The sequence below is a fragment of the Ylistrum balloti genome, unplaced genomic scaffold (genome assembly GCF_031769215.1).
Source record: "Ylistrum balloti isolate Yb309-2 unplaced genomic scaffold, AGI_CSIRO_Ybal_v1 Utg369990, whole genome shotgun sequence".
Classification (NCBI taxonomy): Eukaryota; Metazoa; Mollusca; class Bivalvia; order Pectinida; family Pectinidae; genus Ylistrum; species Ylistrum balloti.
In genome coordinates this window covers 778,453-797,741 of record NW_026782073.1, presented here as the reverse complement: position 1 = coordinate 797,741, position 19,289 = coordinate 778,453, and the positions used below count along the sequence as shown (strand labels likewise).

The 19,289-nt window shown below is 36.5% G+C and overlaps 1 protein-coding gene across 1 annotated transcript; it reads left to right on the top strand.

Annotated features, from left to right (window-relative positions):
- Positions 1-1,739: 1,739 nt before the first annotated feature.
- Positions 1,740-14,444, top strand: LOC132547962 (uncharacterized). Its single transcript, XM_060211779.1, has 8 exons — positions 1,740-1,851; positions 3,728-3,791; positions 7,915-8,076; positions 8,720-8,829; positions 9,139-9,473; positions 12,441-12,518; positions 13,136-13,359; positions 13,911-14,444. The coding sequence occupies exons 1-8, from the start codon at positions 1,781-1,783 to the stop codon at positions 14,442-14,444; spliced, it is 1,578 nt and encodes a 525-aa protein (XP_060067762.1). The 5' UTR covers positions 1,740-1,780.
- The last annotated feature ends 4,845 nt before the right edge of the window (positions 14,445-19,289 follow it).

Genomic DNA, 19,289 nt, shown 5'->3' with positions numbered 1-19,289 from the left:
CTAACCAAGCTTGTGTTATATCTCTCTCCCAGACACTGACTTAGACAGACCATCTACTATCTAGTGGTAAACTAACCAAGCTTGTGTTATATCTCTCTCCCAGACACTGACTAAGACCATTTACTATCTAGTGGTAAACTAACTAAGCTTGTGTTATATCTCTCTCCCAGACACTGACTTAGACCATTTACTATCTAGTGGTAAACTAACCAAGCTTGTGTTATATCTCTCTCCCAGACACTGACTTAGACAGACCATCTACTATCTAGTGGTAAACTAACCAAGCTTGTGTTATATCTCTCTCCCAGACACTGACTTAGACAGACCATTTACTATCTAGTGGTAAACTAACCAAGCTTGTGTTATAAGAATGTAAAACAAGAATATCTTCCATCCAGGCAGTTGGGTAAATGACTAACATTTGGCATACTTTCCCAGCAGCAGTAGTCCTTAATCCTCCAACAGCTCAACATGCCACTGGTCAGATTCCTTTAGCTGTTCCACTGGATGGCAAAACTGACCAGATACATGATTGTTGTGTCATGCTATGACAGGTGTACTACTACCTGCATTTTGTACATTCCTTGATGGGTTTGAGGTTAAATTGAAAGTGACTACAGCATTAGTTGAATTTAAACCTAGATGGATCTGTCAGCTTCAATCAACTTAATGAAAACATTTATAATACCAAATAGATGTCTGTATATAATTACCACAATTTGAGTTTTCCTAGAAAGAGGTTATACTAATTAACTGAATGAAAACTTGCTTTAAACACCTAGTGAAGGAAGTAATCAATTTGTGTCTATTGTTGCAGATTATTATCTGTGGAGAGTTAGTGTCAGTGTAAATGTGAGAAAGAATGCATGGACATTATTATGGTATGTACATAGTAAAGGTATATAGACAAAAAAGAAAATATGCTGCCCCATTTTAATTACCATTTCTTTATGCATATGTTGTGGGCTGAGAATAGAAAACAGCTGTCCCCCTTTCTCCCCAGGAGTCCCTTCAGCAGCTACCAAGAATAGCAAGCTAAACTATTCTCTGTAATACACAGATTTCCTACCATGCATGAGAAACACAATGTTGTAGAGCAGCCTCCTCCCGGTAGATAGGGAGGGAGTTTCTCATCACCAACAACTACATAGTATAGACCAGGAAATAAACCTTAGGTATATATGTAATAATGCAGGGGCGCCTTTTGACAGTGCCACAGAACCATTAAAGGGCAGGTCAAAGGTCTACATAAACATGGCACTTTGGAGGCATCCCAAAGTTCAAAGGTCACACCTTCACGTATGCAGTCTTTGTAGTAAAAACGTAACGTAGATGTATTTGTGTGTGTATGTGTGTATGTGTATGTGGTATGCAGATCTGTCTCTTGCAATAATCCTGAAAAATTGCGACTTATGCAATCTGCCTGTCTGTCCATTCATTAAAACGATTCCAAGAGATGTAGATTTACAGGAAGACATACATGGAGAGGCTCTAAAAACAACCAGGTGGATGTATATAGTATTAAGTGGTGATAAATGCTGACCATATTTGCTTTGATCCTGAACTTATTTAACTAGTTTATTGAATTCTAACAAAACATTTTTCTTCATGTATTTTACAGGTCTCTGATTCAACAGGAATTGGCAATGTTGCCATGACAAGAGAGTCCATGACCTGAATGACTTTGACCTCAATTTTGGGGTGACATGTGAGGCTACAGTCCTGGATGGGGGTTGCTGGCCTGTTCAAGTAACCATGGCAACAATCATGTCACAGTAACATGGCCATGTTGAGAAACGTTTTTGGAGGCTGTGTATCTGACAGAAGCTCTGAGTCCATGCGCAACCAAAAGTAAGTGAAAAATATTGTCATATTGGGGGGGAAAAATGATAAAATATGACCTTGGGGCAAATGTTCACTGTTTAACACAGAGATATATAGTATAACTACACTAAATTTGAAATAACCAGACTGAAATATTTGGCCAGGTAAGAGAGGTGTCCAGTTTGTAGATCTTGAAATTTAAAATATAGATTTATTTGTGGAAAATAAATCATGATGATTTGAAACATTGAATACATTGTTTCTGCTGTAAATCTTCAGCAGACAATAAAACCCTGGTCACACTGTGATCATCATAATATATTACAATTTATCCTCAGCCACCTGGGATCATAATTAAATTAGCCATGAACTTCTCAGAACACAACAGAACTTCACATTTATTCTTTGTAAAATTTGGCCAGACTGAGATAGTTGTTTCTGAAAAAAGTCATGGCAACAGAATATCTGGACAAAGAATAGAAATAGAATGCAGGTTTTACAAGTAATCATTGCTATGTAATAGACGTGATGTTGGTGGGGCATAAAACACAGGGATGTTGGTGGGACAGGGGCTGATTAAGGCAAAAATATGTCATTATACATAAAACACAGGGATGTTGGTGGGACAGGGGCTGATTAAGGCAAAAATATGTCATTATACATAAAACACAGGGATGTTGGTGGGACAGGGGCTGATTAAGGCAAAAATATGTCATTATACATAAAACACAGGCAAAAATATGTCATTATACATAAAACACAGGGATGTTGGTGGGACAGGGGCTGATTAAGGCAAAAATATGTCATTATACATAAAACACAGGGATGTTGGTGGGACAGGGGCTGATTAAGGCAAAAATATGTCATTATACATAAAACACAGGGATGTTGGTGGGACAGGGGCTGATTAAGGCAAAAATATGTCATTATACATAAAACACAGGGATGTTGGTGGGACAGGGGCTGATTAAGGCAAAAATATGTCATTATACATAAAACACAGGGATGTTGGTGGAACAGGGGCTGATTAAGGCAAAAATATGTCATTATACATAAAACACAGGGATGTTGGTGGGACAGGGGCTGATTAAGGCAAAAATATGTCATTATACATAAAACACAGGGATGTTGGTGGGACAGTTGCTGATTAAGGCAAAAATATGTCATTATACATAAAACACAGAGATGTTGGTGGAACAGGGGCTAATTAAGGCAAAAATATGACCTGATACAAAAAACACAGGGATGTTGGTGGGACAGGGGCTGATTAAGGCAAAAATATGTCCAGATACAAAAAACACAGGGATGTTAGTGGGACAGGGGCTGGTTAAGGCAAAAATATGTCATTATACATAAAACACAGGGATGTTGGTGGAACAGGGGCTGATTAAGGCAAAACTATGTCCAGATACAAAAAACACAGGGATGTTAGTGGGACAGGGGCTGGTTAAGGCAAAAATATGTCATTATACATAAAACACAGGGATGTTGGTGGGACAGGGGCTGATTAAGGCAGGTTATAGTGGATGTCAAGACATGTCAATATACATATTAAACACAGGAATGTTGATGGAACAGGGCTGATTAAGGCAAAAATATGTCATTATACATGAAACACAGGAATGTTGATGGAACGGGGGTTGATTAAGGCAGGTTATTTTATTTATCAAAGATATGTCACTATACACATAAGACATGTGATACTGAATTGATTATTTCCTTAAGATTTTTCAGTGAAAAAAAAACAACTTGTTGATCAAACTTTCAAATAAAATAATAATTGTCATATCTTTTTCACGTCCAGAGTTTGATAAAACTGCAAAGATTTAAACCATAAAAAAAATGCAATCTTAACATTATTTATGTTTATGCCTTGTCCAAACTCTGTCATTATTGTTTTCAGGATCAAGTTTGGAGCTCCACTCTCCCACAACATCAAAAATGGATACCTGCCAGTTCCTTTGGTGGTATGTAAACTTCACGGATTGTCCTGTATTTTCTTAGGTTGCATACACATCCTGCTAAGAATTTCTTCCTCCAAAATTCTTCTTCAGAACAGCGTTGTTTGAGTCATGAGTTCATCTCTCAAATCTCAAATTTGATGTAAGACCTTTGAAGGCTAAGGAACCTATAATTTTCAATTGTCATCATATAGCTTAAGGACTTGAATTCATTGTTGCTTTTGTCATTATTGACAAAGGCAACATGTGGGTCTAATCTGTTTAAAGCTTGTTATACTTCCACCATTGAATTAGGGGGGTGGGGGGCAGATAGTTTGTACTTTCGTCTGGCCATATTGAATGGCAGTGGGGAGCATATGATAATGTATCCCACATCATATTATTAGAAAACCTTTCAACAGATTTGGTTTTAGGTATGATAACTTATAAGCTTGACACCTGATCAGATTCTTGTTGGCATAGGGACAGGGCATTCATGTCTAACAGACATATTCTAGTTTTTAATAAATGACTATCAATCCTCTTCTCTGATGTTGGCTCCTGTATATCAAACATCTTAAGACACTGCATTATTTTATGCTGACGTGTGCTTTTCGGTGATCGACTGCTCATGCACCACACTATTGATACATTACTTAATAATGTGGCCAGTTACAAGGGTGTCATATTACAAGTTTAGACTGTACAAGTGGCTGTCAAGTATAGACAGACACAATTGAACTGTCCATGAATAGGACTTCCCATAGACCAACAAACTCCCACACTGAGGTACCTAAATACTCACAGACCATTAGGCTTTCACACACCAGTGGACTGCCCATGTTTTGTCTGACTCCCACACCATTGAACTTCCTATAGACATACTGATTACCACAACAATGGACTGCCCATGTTTTGTCTGACTCCCACACCATTGAACTTCTCATAGACATACTGATTACCACAACAATGGACTGCCCATGTTTTGTCTGACTCCCACACCATTGATCTTCCCATAGACATACTGATTACCACAACAATGGACTGCCCATGTTTTGTCTGACTCCCACACCATTGAACTTCCCATAGACATACTGATTACCACAACAATGGACTGCCCATGTTTTGTCTGACTCCCACACCATTAAACTTCCTATAGACATACTGATTACCACAACAATGGACTGCCCATGAACTTAAAGACTTCTATATCATTGGACATCCCATAGAGGAACATATTTCCACACCATTGGACTGGCCATGTACCTAGACTTCTACACCATTGGACTGGCCATGTACCTAGACTTCCACACCATTGGACTGGCCATGTACCTAGACTTCCACACCATTGGACTGGCCATTTACCTAGACTTCCACACCATTGGTTTGGCCATGTACCTGGACTTCCACACCATTGGACTGGCCATGTACCTAGACTTCCACACCATTGGACTGGCCATGAACTGGCGAACTACCACACCATTTGACTTTCCATGGACCAGCAAACTCCCACACCATTGGACTTCCCATGAACCTTCAAATTTCCACACCTTTGAACTGTTCATGTATGTACAGACTCCCATACCATTGATCTGCCCATGTGTCTGCGAAATTCCACACCACCAGATTGTCCATGTACCTATGGATTCCCAAACCATTGATCTTTTCAGGTATCTTCTGACTGCTAGACCATTAATCTGTTACTTCTGACTGCTACACCATTGATCTGTTACTTCTGAATCCTACACCATTGATCTGTTACTTCTGAATCCTACACCATTGATCTGTTACTTCTGAATCCTACACCATTGATCTGTTACTTCTGACTGCTAGACCATTGATCTGTTACTTCTGACTGCTAGACCATTGATCTGTTACTTCTGTCTCCTACACCATTGATCTGTTACGTCTGACTGCTACACCATTGATCTGTTACTTCTGACTGCTACACCATTGATCTGTTACTTCTGTCTCCTACACCATTGATCTGTTACTTCTGTCTCCTACACCATTGATCTGTTACTTCTGACTGCTACACCATTGATCTGTTACTTCTTACTGCTAGACCATTGATCTGTTACTTCTGTCTCCTACACCATTGATCTGTTACGTCTGACTGCTACACCATTGATCTGTTACTTCTGACTGCTACACCATTGATCTGTTACTTCTGACTGCTACACCATTGATCTGTTACTTCTGACTGCTACACCATTGATCTGTTACTTCTGACTGCTACACCATTGATCTGTTACATCTGAATCCTACACCATTGATCTGTTACTTCTGACTGCTACACCATTGATCTGTTACTTCTGACTGCTACACCATTGATCTGTTACTTCTGACTGCTAGACCATTGATCTGTTACTTCTGACTCCTACACCATTGATCTGTTACTTCTGACTGCTACACCATTGATCTGTTACTTCTGACTGCTAGACCATTGATCTGTTACTTCTGACTGCTACACCATTGATCTGTTACTTCTGACTGCTAGACCATTGATCTGTTACTTCTGACTGCTAGACCATTGATCTGTTACTTCTGACTGCTACACCATTGATCTGTTACTTCTGACTGCTAGACCATTGATCTGTTACTTCTGACTGCTAGACCATTGATCTGTTACTTCTGACTGCTAGACCATTATTAATCTGTTACTTCTGACTGCTAGACCATACAACTACTCATGTACTTTGAGGTGGTCACACACTTGGACTGTCCAGTTCCTACAGACTCCCAACATCATTGATATGTCCATGCACCTATTGACACTGTACATATAGACTTTAAAGTACTGATTGACCCGACCATGTTGGATGTAGGATTAGCTGAATCATTGTTTTATAGTGTAGGATAAAGCTATACAAATGAACAAAGTTGGAAATACTATGTAGACAGTAAAATGCCCATTTCTTCAAATTAAAGAACTCACAGAATGTTTGTAAATGAATAATTTACTCTGTGGCTAGTAACAGGTTAGACAGTTGTTTTAGCGCAGAAACGAGCATTAAAGCTACAACAGATATACAGAGAGAAGCATGATTGTGGCGGCCCACCAAGCATTTGTCACAATTTTATCAGTTCACAATAACTGAAAAAATATTTCTATATACTTGCTCTAAAACCTTGATATAATGCCCAGCCTTTCAGTTGCCACCTTAATACTATCTTTATAATAAATGACTACCCACATATTTTAGTGATCCTGTGATAAAATTTGTTTTCTTATATGATTCAACCCTATTACATCACCAACATATTTTAGAGAAAATTTAGTAGCAGTGTAGACTTTACAGACTTTACCAGTCTTTGTGTTACCTGTTAAAGCTGAATGTCAAGAAAAAAGATTCAACACCAAAAGTAGCAATATCCAACAAGTATTTCATTTGTACTAGATCTTTTGTGTGATCTTACAAACAGGTTTACATAGTTACAAATTCTGGTGGGGAAGTGATGTACATTTGTACTGGGGTTTATCAATAATTATCAAGGGTTGCTCAGAATTTTGTACAAATATGCTTTAATTGATAATATTTTTATAGAAAGGTAAATATCAATAAACTTTTAGAAAATTGTTTACTTGAAGTACTCCATCTTTCAGGTATTTGATCACGAAAATAAGCTGTTGTATCTTGGGAGCATGTGTATTTACTGTGCTCTGGGTGGGGTGGCGTGTGTGGATGTTTAGTAAGAGTATTTTAATGGAGTCAGAATGTCTACTGGACAAGGACATGGTTCTCTCCTTCAACAAATTAAATTTTAATGAACAATGTTAATGGACAAATAAGGCTTAATGTCAGTTGGTGCATGTATAGAGAATCAGAAAAAGGAAGGGCATGACTAGGGACGGTCACTAGGAACATTGAAGCATTCTGGTCCCACAGTGTATCATTAGCAACTAAAAATAAGGACTCTCAAAAATTCTGTGACCCATATTACTGCATTTAATATGTTGATGATGAATCTTTATAGTAGGATCAATATTTAGTTTCAGCAGTTTGATTTTATATATGAGTTTGTATTTGGGATTCCTGTTTGTTGTAAAGCCTGTTGGTATAAACTTGATAGCTGATGAATTTGAGTATCTGATTATGATACCCTTCTTTGATAAATGACTACTTATTCATGTCTGTTATTTTTGAAGGAAATACTTATATACATCGCCCATGAAGGCATGAGTACAGCTGATCTATTCCGACGTCCAGGCAATCCATCAGATACTCGTCACATAGTTAAGAGGATGACAGAGGGCAAGCCTGTCATCTACCAGAACTACAACATGTACACACTGGCATCTGTTGTCAAGGTAGGGTGACGCCAAATCAAGTGGAATGGAAATGATCTACACCCATATTAAAGGTCACAGAGTTCAAATGTTGAAACATTCAGTTGACTCCATTTTGTTAAACATAATCCTTAGAGTTATGATATAAATTTCTTGTCAGAGTGTTAAAGGGGTGCGAAGTTAACAAAGAAAATGGCCTTGACCCTAGTTCAAGGTCAGGAGGATCATACCTATGAAAATGCTTGAATGTGTTCTGATTAACCAATAATATTATAATGATGATACTTGACCAATGAATATCTGGCATTGAGTTATACAAAGTTTCTCTTTTTTAAATTACTTTGTTTCATATTCAAGGTCACAGGTGTCAATGTCAGCCAAAAGGAGTTTGCATAAGAAAGTGTTAAAATGTACTTGTAGATTTGTTGAGTACAACATCTGTTCATATTTGAAAACCTCATGAATTTATTCAAATGAAGTCTTCCAGGATAGATTCCTGCAGTTTGAGATAAAAACAATGTTTCACCTGTAGATGCTTGTATTTGAAGTTGGTTTAAATAATAGTGTATACCTGATTTGGAGATCTAATTCTGTTTGATTAGATGTATACTTTTATTTGATTGGATGCTTCACTTGTAACATTGTATTTTATTGGTGGTTACAGAAGTTCCTGTTGCGCTTACCTGATGGAATATTTGGCCAGAATGGAGAGGAAACTCTGTTAAGTGTTCTCAGTCTGGGTCACAAAATGGAACAGTATGAGGCTGTGCATGAGTAAGTTTTCCATTCAGTTAGCTGGCTGTTGTAAGTCCTGATCCCTTTATTTAATATATTCTTCATAATGTAAGGTGTTAATCCTGTACATTAAAAGTTTATTTTTTTCAGCACTATACTGGATCTCTGAAAATATAAATTCAGAAATGTTAAAGGAAAATCATTAATCAGGCAGATTTGTGATTATTTAAAGGCAGAATATTCATGATTTATCTATGAACAAAACGGCACTCCTTTTGTGGCCTCAGCTTCCATGTTAAAGAGGAATGGCACTTTTATTGAATAACATGGACATGTCTTTGTGTACAGGTACATCACTTCCTTACATCAGGCACATCAGCAGCTTGTGTCCCTACTGTTTGGTATCTGGTTCACTATGATTAACAACTGTGACGTCAACTTTATGACAACGGAGGCATTGTCACGCAGCGTTGCTGGGAGCGTGTTTCATTCCTGTGCGGCAGACCCTGGCAAAGTGGAGAAGGCAAGCCGTATCATGCAACTGCTCATTGAGAACTTCGGTGTGGCCAGTATGTTTGGTCAGGAAAATATAGAATATTTCGCAGAGACTACCCGCACAGGGATTCATATACGGGAAAAATTCCGCTATGAATTCCAATACCTGTCAGAGGAAATTCTACCTCGTAAGTTTTGTACTAGAAAATTTTCAAACAACATTTTTCAGCTTGTATTATTAAACTTTTTATTGCAAATTAAAAAAAAAAATATTCACTTGTTTATTTGCATAATTTTATGTGCACATACTGTACTACTTGAAATGTTCATTGTGCAAAACCTATTTATTTTCTTAGCTTTACAAATGCAACAAAATAAGACTTAAAATGAATGAGCTATGTGTATAGTTAAGGGGTATCAATCTAAGTTTTCACCTTGGAGATGATGGTTCATACCATGAAAGAACGTACTGATGAACATTTTATGTTTTACAGTATTTTAGAATATTTAGAAAAAAAAATAAAAAAGGCTTTATATTTGGTGGTGGCGGGATGTATTCGGTGTTGGTATATCTAGACATTGTATATTATATTGATAATAATTCCAGGGGTAAGTAATTATAGAAAAACTTCATATTTACGAAGATTTTCTGTAAAATCATGAATTGGCTTTGAGTTTTCATTTCTTTTGTTTCAATAAGCATGTTTATTGTAGTTTTCCTTTTTGAACTTGTTGATTTTGTTAGTTGTTATTGTGATAAAACTGTTTATCAATCTTCCATGTCATCTACTACAGTATAAACTTTTTTATCATTTTAAACTTGTGATATTTTTTTTCAACAATATATCATCTTATTCAATCAGTAAATATGTGAAATAAAATCTAAATTCCTTTTTTGTTATTATTATTGGAAGATTGTTGTAAACAAGTTTTACTCTGTATTGTAGTCGTTGTTTCTATTACCTCCCCTTAGTTAAACAGATTTGTTTTTATTATTGCCCCACCCCCGTTTTTAACACCTATACAATCATTGACACATTTAGAGAGGAATGTCTTTGTAAAGTTTATGTTGATACAACTGTATAGAATTGGTACTACAGATATGTGATCCTAATTTTATCAGCTGAGGTTGAAACCAAATTTTAATTCTTCAGTGATTAACCAAGGGTAAAACAGTTGCATAAACATACTAGGAGAGTAAAAGGTGCACTTGCAGTATAAAGCCATTTCTCTAATTCTTTGCTCATCCATTTGTATATTTAAATGGAATATTTTTGTTGTCTTATATGTCCAAAATTCCCAGTTTTCTTATACTAGTTTTGTGTGCATGCTTGTGAACAGGAGTGTTATTCTTGTTTTTAATCCCACACAGCACTTCCTTTCCCAAGTAAAACACACACACACCCCTGCCCTCACTTCCTTTCCCAAGTAAAACACACACACACCCCTGCCCTCACTTCCTTTCCCAAGTAAAACACACACACACACCTGCCCTCACTTCCTATCCTAAGTAAAACCCACCCATATCCCTGCCCTCACTTCCTATCCCAAGTAAAACCCACCACACCCCTTGCCTTCATGTCCTGTCCCAAGTAAAACATTAGAAATTTGAGTGAGATATGTTTGTCAATTGTTATATATTCGAACAATTCTATCCAGCTTTTGTATTGACCAAATTGTATTTTCTGTTTTTCTCATTGGTGGAATTCTTTAAAAGTGTTACATTTCACTTGTGTTTTTTTCTGTATATTTCAGTTGTGAAAATCTGAAATACCTTTCAAGTTAGGTATTAATGATATTCACACATAGTTATAGTAGAGTGACATCCTGGTATCCCCCACCCTCCCCACATAGTTATAATAGAGTGACATCCTGGTATCCCCCACCCTCCCCACATTGTCAAATTAAAAGGACATCCCTGTATCCCGACCCTCCACACATAGTTATAGTAGAGTGACATCCTGGTATCCCCCACCCTCCCCACAGTTATAATAGAGTGACATCCTGGTATCCCCCACCCTCCCCACATTGTCACATTAAAAGGACATCCCTGTATCCCGACCCTCCACACATAGTTATAGTAGAGTGACATCCTGGTATCCCCCACCCTCCCCACATAGTTATAGTAGAGTGATATCCTGGTATCCCCCACCCTCCCCACATTGTCACATTAAAAGGACATCCCTGTATCCCGACCCTCCACACATAGTTATAGTAGACTGACATCCTGGTATCCCCCACCCTCCCCACATAGTTATAGTAGAGTGACATCCTGGTATCCCCCACCCTCCCCACATTGTCACATTAAAAGGACATCCCTGTATCCCGACCCTCCACACATAGTTATAGTAGAGTGACATCCAGGTATCCCCCACCCTCCCCACATAGTTGTAATAGAGTGACATCCTGGTATCCCCCACCCTCCCCACATTGTCACATTAAAAGGACATCCCTGTATCCCAACCCTCCACACATAGTTATAGTAGAGTGACATCCTGGTATCCCCCACCCTCCCCACAGTTATAATAGAGTGACATCCTGGTATCCCCCACCCTCCCCACATAGTTATAATAGAGTGACATCCTGGTATCCCCCACCCTCCCCACATTGTCACATTAAAAGGACATCCCTGTATCCCGACCCTCCACACATAGTTATAGTAGAGTGACATCCTGGTATCCCCCACCCTCCCCTCATAGTTATAATAGAGTGACATCCTGGTATCCCCCACCCTCCCCACATAGTTATAATAGAGTGACATCCTGGTATCCCCCACCCTCCCCACATTGTCACATTAAAAGGGCATCCCTGTATTCCCCACCCTGACATATTGTTATAGTAGAGAGTATTCCCCGTTTCCTTGCCCTCCACACATTGTTATAGTAGAGTGACATTCCTGTATCCCATTCTCTCCACACATTATAGTAGAGTGACATCCCTGTATCCCATTCTCTCCACACATTATAGTAGAGTGACATTCCTGTATCCCCCCACTCTCCACACATTATAGTAGAGTGACATCCCTGTATCCCCCACCCTCCACACATTATTAGAGTAAGTTGACATTTCTGTAATCCTGACACCCCTGTATTCCTGTAATCCTGTCCTCCCACATTTTTGTTGTTTGCATGACTGTCTGGTGCATGTTCCCACAGGTGATCAGGCTGTGCAATGGTATTCCTTGTTCCTGGTCCAGGAGGCTCACCTGCGAGCCTTCCACCCAGTAAAGCATGGTAAGGATTGCACCAATCAGCAAAGTCTAGAAACAAAAGTAGAAATTAAAAAAAAAAAAAAGAAAAAAGAAAAATTGTCCAGAATCAAGATAAATTTTCTTGGAATTTAAATGCTTAAAATGATAGCATTAAAATGATTGATTCAATCAGATCTGAAACTACAGTGTATAGTAATAAAGACACCAATTTTGAGTTAAAATTTAGAATTAAGAACAAAACCACAATGTAAGATTACTGACATTTTTGTTTTGCATGCTTGTTGTGTATTAATGTTGTTATCCCAGTACCTACCCTAGTTACCCTATTAATGTATAACCTGTGTGTATATCAATAATGTATACCAATGTTGTGATCCTCTTTTTAATGTTAAGTGATATTTCAAAGCCTAATCATATAGTGGAATGCTGTTCTAAATGCTAAAACCTGATATAGCCTTGTTACTGCATCATCTGTTTCATCAAAATAAATGATGTGTCTTTGATGAACAATAGTGGAAATATTAGAAAATTTAAGAAAAATATGATCAATAATATTTTAGAAATTCTTTGAATATTGTCACAGTTTGGTTGGCAAATGATGAGACAGAAAACTTCAAGTGTAATTGTCTTTGTTGCCAGCTATATCTGAAGAAGGTTTTTACGAGATGCATGCCCAGCGAGAGGGTGTACATGAACCCAGTAATACGCCAGAGCATTCGCCACAGATGGACCCCAAATATCTGCTGTCGCCGCGACGCAATGATGACGAAGATGGCGACTCTACTTGCTCACGCCTTATGGCCGCCTCTACTATATCAGCACCTGAAGTGTCATTAGCCCCCTCTCCTGGCAACATAGGCAAGGTATGTCAACTTCTAAGGAAACAAATCAAAAGGATGAGCCGACTTCTGATATTTCTAATGAAAATCTCTGATTTGCTGATTAGTAAAGTAGATGTCTATAGTTAATTTGGTTAACCCTTTTGGTACCATAGGTGACTAAAGTCGACATGCAGACAGGCTGTCGTAGGAAACTTTGGTTGACAAAGTTAATATCTTTTTTATTAGCCAAGATATGCTTGTTTCAGTAATGCTGCCATTGTTTTTGGATATTTTCCGGAAAATATTTGGCGCTGAGCTGTACATTGTAAGAGATAATTGACACTGAAAGGGGTAAAAGAAATGGTATTCTGATTATATGTAATCTCTACCTTATGGTATCTGTAGTTGGTAAGATGAGAACCTATGATTTGTATTCATTGTATTAATATTGATATGAAGATCAATTATTTTTATATTCATTAGCCTTAAACAGTCTCATTGTCAGGTTGGTTAATTTGATCAAGTTGAAAAGTTTAGGAATTGAAAACCAGAAGCATTAGAACAGTACTCATTATTATTCTTTTGTTTTGCAGAGACCAAAGTCACTAGAAGATAATTTGAATGAAGGGAGTTCCACAGAACCTCCACCACCTAAGGGAACCTTAAGTAGATTTAACTCTGTCAAGCGCAAACAATTAGAAAGATTACGTCAGAGATCTGATTGGTTCCTTGGACCAGTTAATGGCCAGAAATCCAGTAATGGTCAATCAGGAACCTCATTCCCACAATACACCCGCGAACATGAAAGACTTGTTGCAAAAAGTTCAGGGAATTCCGTCACGAAGGCATCTTCCGAAGGAGCTGCCCTTGATGTTATGTCGTCTGATGTGGACAGTGTTTTTTCCGAAGATAGTCGTAGTGAGTCACCAGCATCAGAGCCAGTACGGACTCCACCCATTAGGGTTACAAGGGACATCATCCACAGTGACACGATAGTGGATACACCTATGGACATGAGTGCGAGTCATGAGTCACAGGACCTCAAAATGGATGAGGACGAAGAGATGGTGGATAGTGAGGTGTGCTACTTTGTGGTAGAGCACAAGTATGGACACACAGAGTCCTAGCGCTCAACTACATCCATAATGTTGGGCAGATTCCTTTTGATGTATCTGTTATTATTATTGTATCATAGGGATGGCTTTGACGTTTTTTCCATTGCGTACTAAGTGTAAGTTTTTTCCCTTTTCAAGATTATCGCCGTTTAAGACTACACTTTTATTTAATGTATCCAAGACATTGTGCTTACCCATGAGAGTAACAGGTTTTATAAGAGACATAATATTATTACTATCATTACTTTGTTGTTATGGGATTTTGTTTTCACTATGTAATACCTAGTGCGTTCAACAATTTTATCTTACAGACATGACTGTTTTACAATATAAGTGATAGAATGGGAAGGTGTTCGGACCATAGTAACTATCGTACATCATACACTGTACTACATTATCAACATTTTACCACATACTTATCATGTCGCAAACTTCTTTGCTTTTTATTTTGCAGTATGCATAATGTAGATAGTTTTGCAGTTGCTTAAAATTTTTCATGAAAAAGTATTGTAACTAATTTTGAAATTGGATGAGCAGCCAGTGTATTAGATGGAGAGGTAGGTGTAAAGTACTTATAGACCATAAAAGAGACATGCTATTTTTGAATAAGCAGATGGGCAATGGCATGGGACCACAAAGCACAAACATGCTACAGTTTCCTAGCCCAACACAATTTCTGCATCGTCAGCTTTGTTTTATTGCCTAAAAATATTTTTTGAATTTGTTGAGCATTGTGTATTATAATTTCAGTAAAGCAATAAATCGAGCAGAAGGAATTTGTCACAAAAAATATACATATAAATGTATGTTTTTTAGACTTTTGATTTTGAATGGTTGCACTTTTCCTGATTGAGATTCCAGAACTGACCAAAATGACCAAATGCCTAGCTAATATGCTTTTTGGAAAAAAACGAGGAAAAAAAATAATGATAATAAAAGAAAACCAGCTTTGATTTGTTCATTTAAAAAATCTGCAGTTACTATTTTATTTCCTGCTGAATTTCATTCCTTGACCAGTTATCTCCCCTGAAAATAGTACTCATCCTATTATCTAAACACTGGCTGAAGGATCTCAAAAAGTGCAATACATTGTATATGCATTGATTTGTTTAAAATGTAGAAAGTCCCTTAAGATCTAATTTTTAATTGAAAATTTAGAACAAACTCTATGAGCTATGACTGCACAGCACTTTTTCATAACATTCTTAATAATTAATATCAAATTGAATTATTGCTGAATGTAGATAACAAGGACTCTGTGGAATGTAGAGACAAGCTCAATTAATGTAGTGATGGTTCTAGGTTGTTTACACCAGAATCTGGAAATGTATTGTATTCATATCGGGTAAATGCAATGACTTGTGTACAGATATTTTACTGAACATAAGATGTTATATTTTTTATCCATAGATAAATCTCCAGTCCTTCACTTCTAAAATTCACAATATGTAGCCAGATGTAATTTTATTGATTAATCATTCAACCATGTTTTTTTTTTTTTAAATAATTTAACTCAGAAAGGCTCAAATCAAAGAAAGGAATTCTTAGTCAAATGTTTTTAGTCATCCATCGTCTTTTTAAAAATCACATCTTGCCGTGATCAGTGTTATAAATAAAACTTTTTTTTAATATGTTTTAGTTTATTAATCGTAACAATTAATTTTATTTTGTTTATGTTAAATTCCAGTTTAATATATATATCAAATGTTCAAAACACTAAGTCACATACCATATTCTATTGTACTAGTGCTCTATCCAGTATTTTGTAACTGTGAGATTTTACTGGGACATTAAACTATCATTTTGATTGAATGTAAGTGGTTTAGAAATACCTACCTACATGTAATTTTATATATTTTGTTGTCAGATCACTATTATAACAAGCAGTGTGGTCTAGCGAGGGAACGTTGAGTCTAATCAGGGGCACTAACTTCAGGGAATATGGTACTTTTAGTTTTTATGATTTATCTTAGCTAACTCATAGATGCAATATCAATATGCAAGATGTATTTTGCTATTTTTATTTTGTTTTGTTATATGCAGCTTGGTCGAATCTTGCTGTTAGAGTTTTTGATGCTATAGGGTTTACGTTGTACTGTTATTAGATAATGCGATTTAAGAAACTTTCTTTTTCTTGATTTTTTCTCTTTTTCTTTCTTTTTCATTTTTGTTGTCTAAACTTTTTTTTTTTTATTTTTATTTGTCTTAGAAATGAACATTACATATAATAAAAAAAAACATCTTATTGTGACAAGCATAATAAAGTTTGCTTTGACATTAAAATGACCAAAATTCAAATATGTATACAATGTAATAACATTAGGGGACTTCCTGCTGTTACCTTACCCAGCAGCTTGTAAGGATTTACCAACTCTCTGTTATTACTGAACATCAATTATAAGCTCACATAATCCGTAAAAATTATCATTTCTAAACAAACTACTGTTGATAAAAATTTTCCCGTATTTTATTGTAAGTGTATGGTACATTATAAATCGGGAATATCAGAATTTAATCTGTTGATCTTGGTTAAATATTAGAAACTGGAAAAGTTTCTTGTAGTCGCATGTAAAGATGACACTACTTATTTACACAAATTTCGTTCAAAAATGATGAAGAATGTTCTTGTTCAGTGATTAGATTTGTAAGAATTATAATGTAAAACTTCGGCATTGATTTTATATGAGAGGTCATGAGCTGTGATATTACCAGTAGGGTTACTGCTTCGGTTGCTAAATAGTTGTATTTTGAGTGACTAGCACTGTAATATTATCGTAATCTGTCTCACTATACTTTACCTTGTGGCAGGGAAATCATAATGTATAGCAAGTCCCTTTATTTTAAGTTTATCTTCAATGTGTTGTCACTCTTGTTCAATTTTTTTACTATATATATTTAAAGATTTCATTACAAATATCCATTTTATCAATTCTATTTGAAAAGGAAAAGCTTTAAATATGAATGAAAACGTACGTTTAAAATGTAAAAGAATACATTTTTTCATGAGTTTCATTTCAATATGAAAAAAGAAAAAACGTTTCATAGAGTTTTCTTTGATTTGTTGTAAAATAAGTGTTTTAAGAAATTATATTTGTTTACTTATTCAGTAGGCACTTTGTCTCTGTTTTCTATGTATCATCACATTCATTGTACTACAGCTACACATACGAAAACATTGCCTAAAATCCATACACTCCATACTTAGCTATATACACACATTGACAGAAGAAAATCTGAAACATACTGAAGATACATATTTCTAGCTTGATTGCATTTGGTATTAAGAGTAGATTCTAGAATGTGTAATGATAGATTTTTCAATATCAGAACTCCCAAACGAGACAGCACACAGTCCTGTTTGTGGATCTGGTGCAAAATTTTGTATTGCTTTACACCATAGTACCTGAATATTACTATCACGCTGCAGGGTCATCGCTTACAGTCCTAGTAAAATATCAGTATATTTATGTTGTTGATGCTTATATAAATGTCTGTTCTGTTGTATGGTTTTGTAAGTTCATGCATGTATACAGACAAAACATAGATAATATAAACTTAATATTAAATGGCATTTGATGCACATGAGCAAGCAAAGCCGGAGAGTACATGTAGAAACAGCAGATGTTATCCCAGGGAGATGAGAATTAATCTTCTGACAGGAATAGCAGTTTTGATCTTTCCACTTGATATCTGGTACAGGAGAATTTTGATCTGTTGACTAGTAATCATGTACAGAAGTAGAAGTTTCTAGCTGGAGGCTGGATATCTGGTACAGAAGTAGAAGTTTTTATCTGGAGGCTGGATATCTGGTACAGAAGTAGAAGTTTCTATCTTTAGGCTGGATATCAGGTACAGAAGTAGAAGTTTTTATCTGTAGGCTGGATATCTGGTACAGAAGTAGAAGTTTCTATCTGTAGGCTGGATATCTGGTACAGAAGTAGAAGTTTCTATCTTTAGGCTGGATATCAGGTACAGAAGTAGAAGTTTTTATCTGTAGGCTGGATATCTGGTACAGAAGTAGAAGTTTCTATCTGTAGGATGGATATCTGGTACAGAAGTAGAAGTTTCTATCTTTAGGCTGGATATCTGGTACAGAAGTAGAAGTTTCTATCTGTAGGCTGGATATCAGGTACAGAAGTAGAAGTTTTTATCTGTAGGCTGGATATCTGGTACAGAAGTAGAAGTTTTTATCTGTAGGCTGGATATCTGGTACAGAAGTAGAAGTTTTTATCTGTAGGCTGGATATCTGGTACAGAAGTAGAAGTTTTTATCTGTAAGCTGGATATCTGGTACAGAAGTAGAAATTTCTATCTAGAGGCTGGATATCTGGTACAGAAGTAGAAGTTTCTATCTAGAGGCTGGATATCTGGTACAGAAGTAGAAGTTTCTATCTTTAGGCTGGAATCAGGTACAGAAGTAGAAAATTTAATCTATTGACTAGATATCGGGTTCAGAAGTACATTTTTGTTATCTGGTTCTGAAGAAGCAGTTTTGGAGTATAGACTTGAGATCTTGTCTGGTAGAAGTAGCTTTGATCTATAGGCTAGATAGCAGTGTTAATAGCTAGAGATGATTAACTCTGTCAAAGTTTCTGTATTGATAACTAGGTAAATAGACAACACACAGCACTTAGAAATTGGATTTTAGTTGGTTGAAAAAATACATAATGCTTTAACTGTGATGACAAATGAAAGTTACTTGTACCTGTCCTTGGTTGTTTAAGGAAGATCAACGTGCAGTCAGAGACTTTGCATTGCTACATGTGCATCCCCATGTGCATTGACTGCACATTGCACAGTCATTCCAATATGTGTGTGATCATTGTTTGCTAAATATTTTATTAACTTTTATTATTTT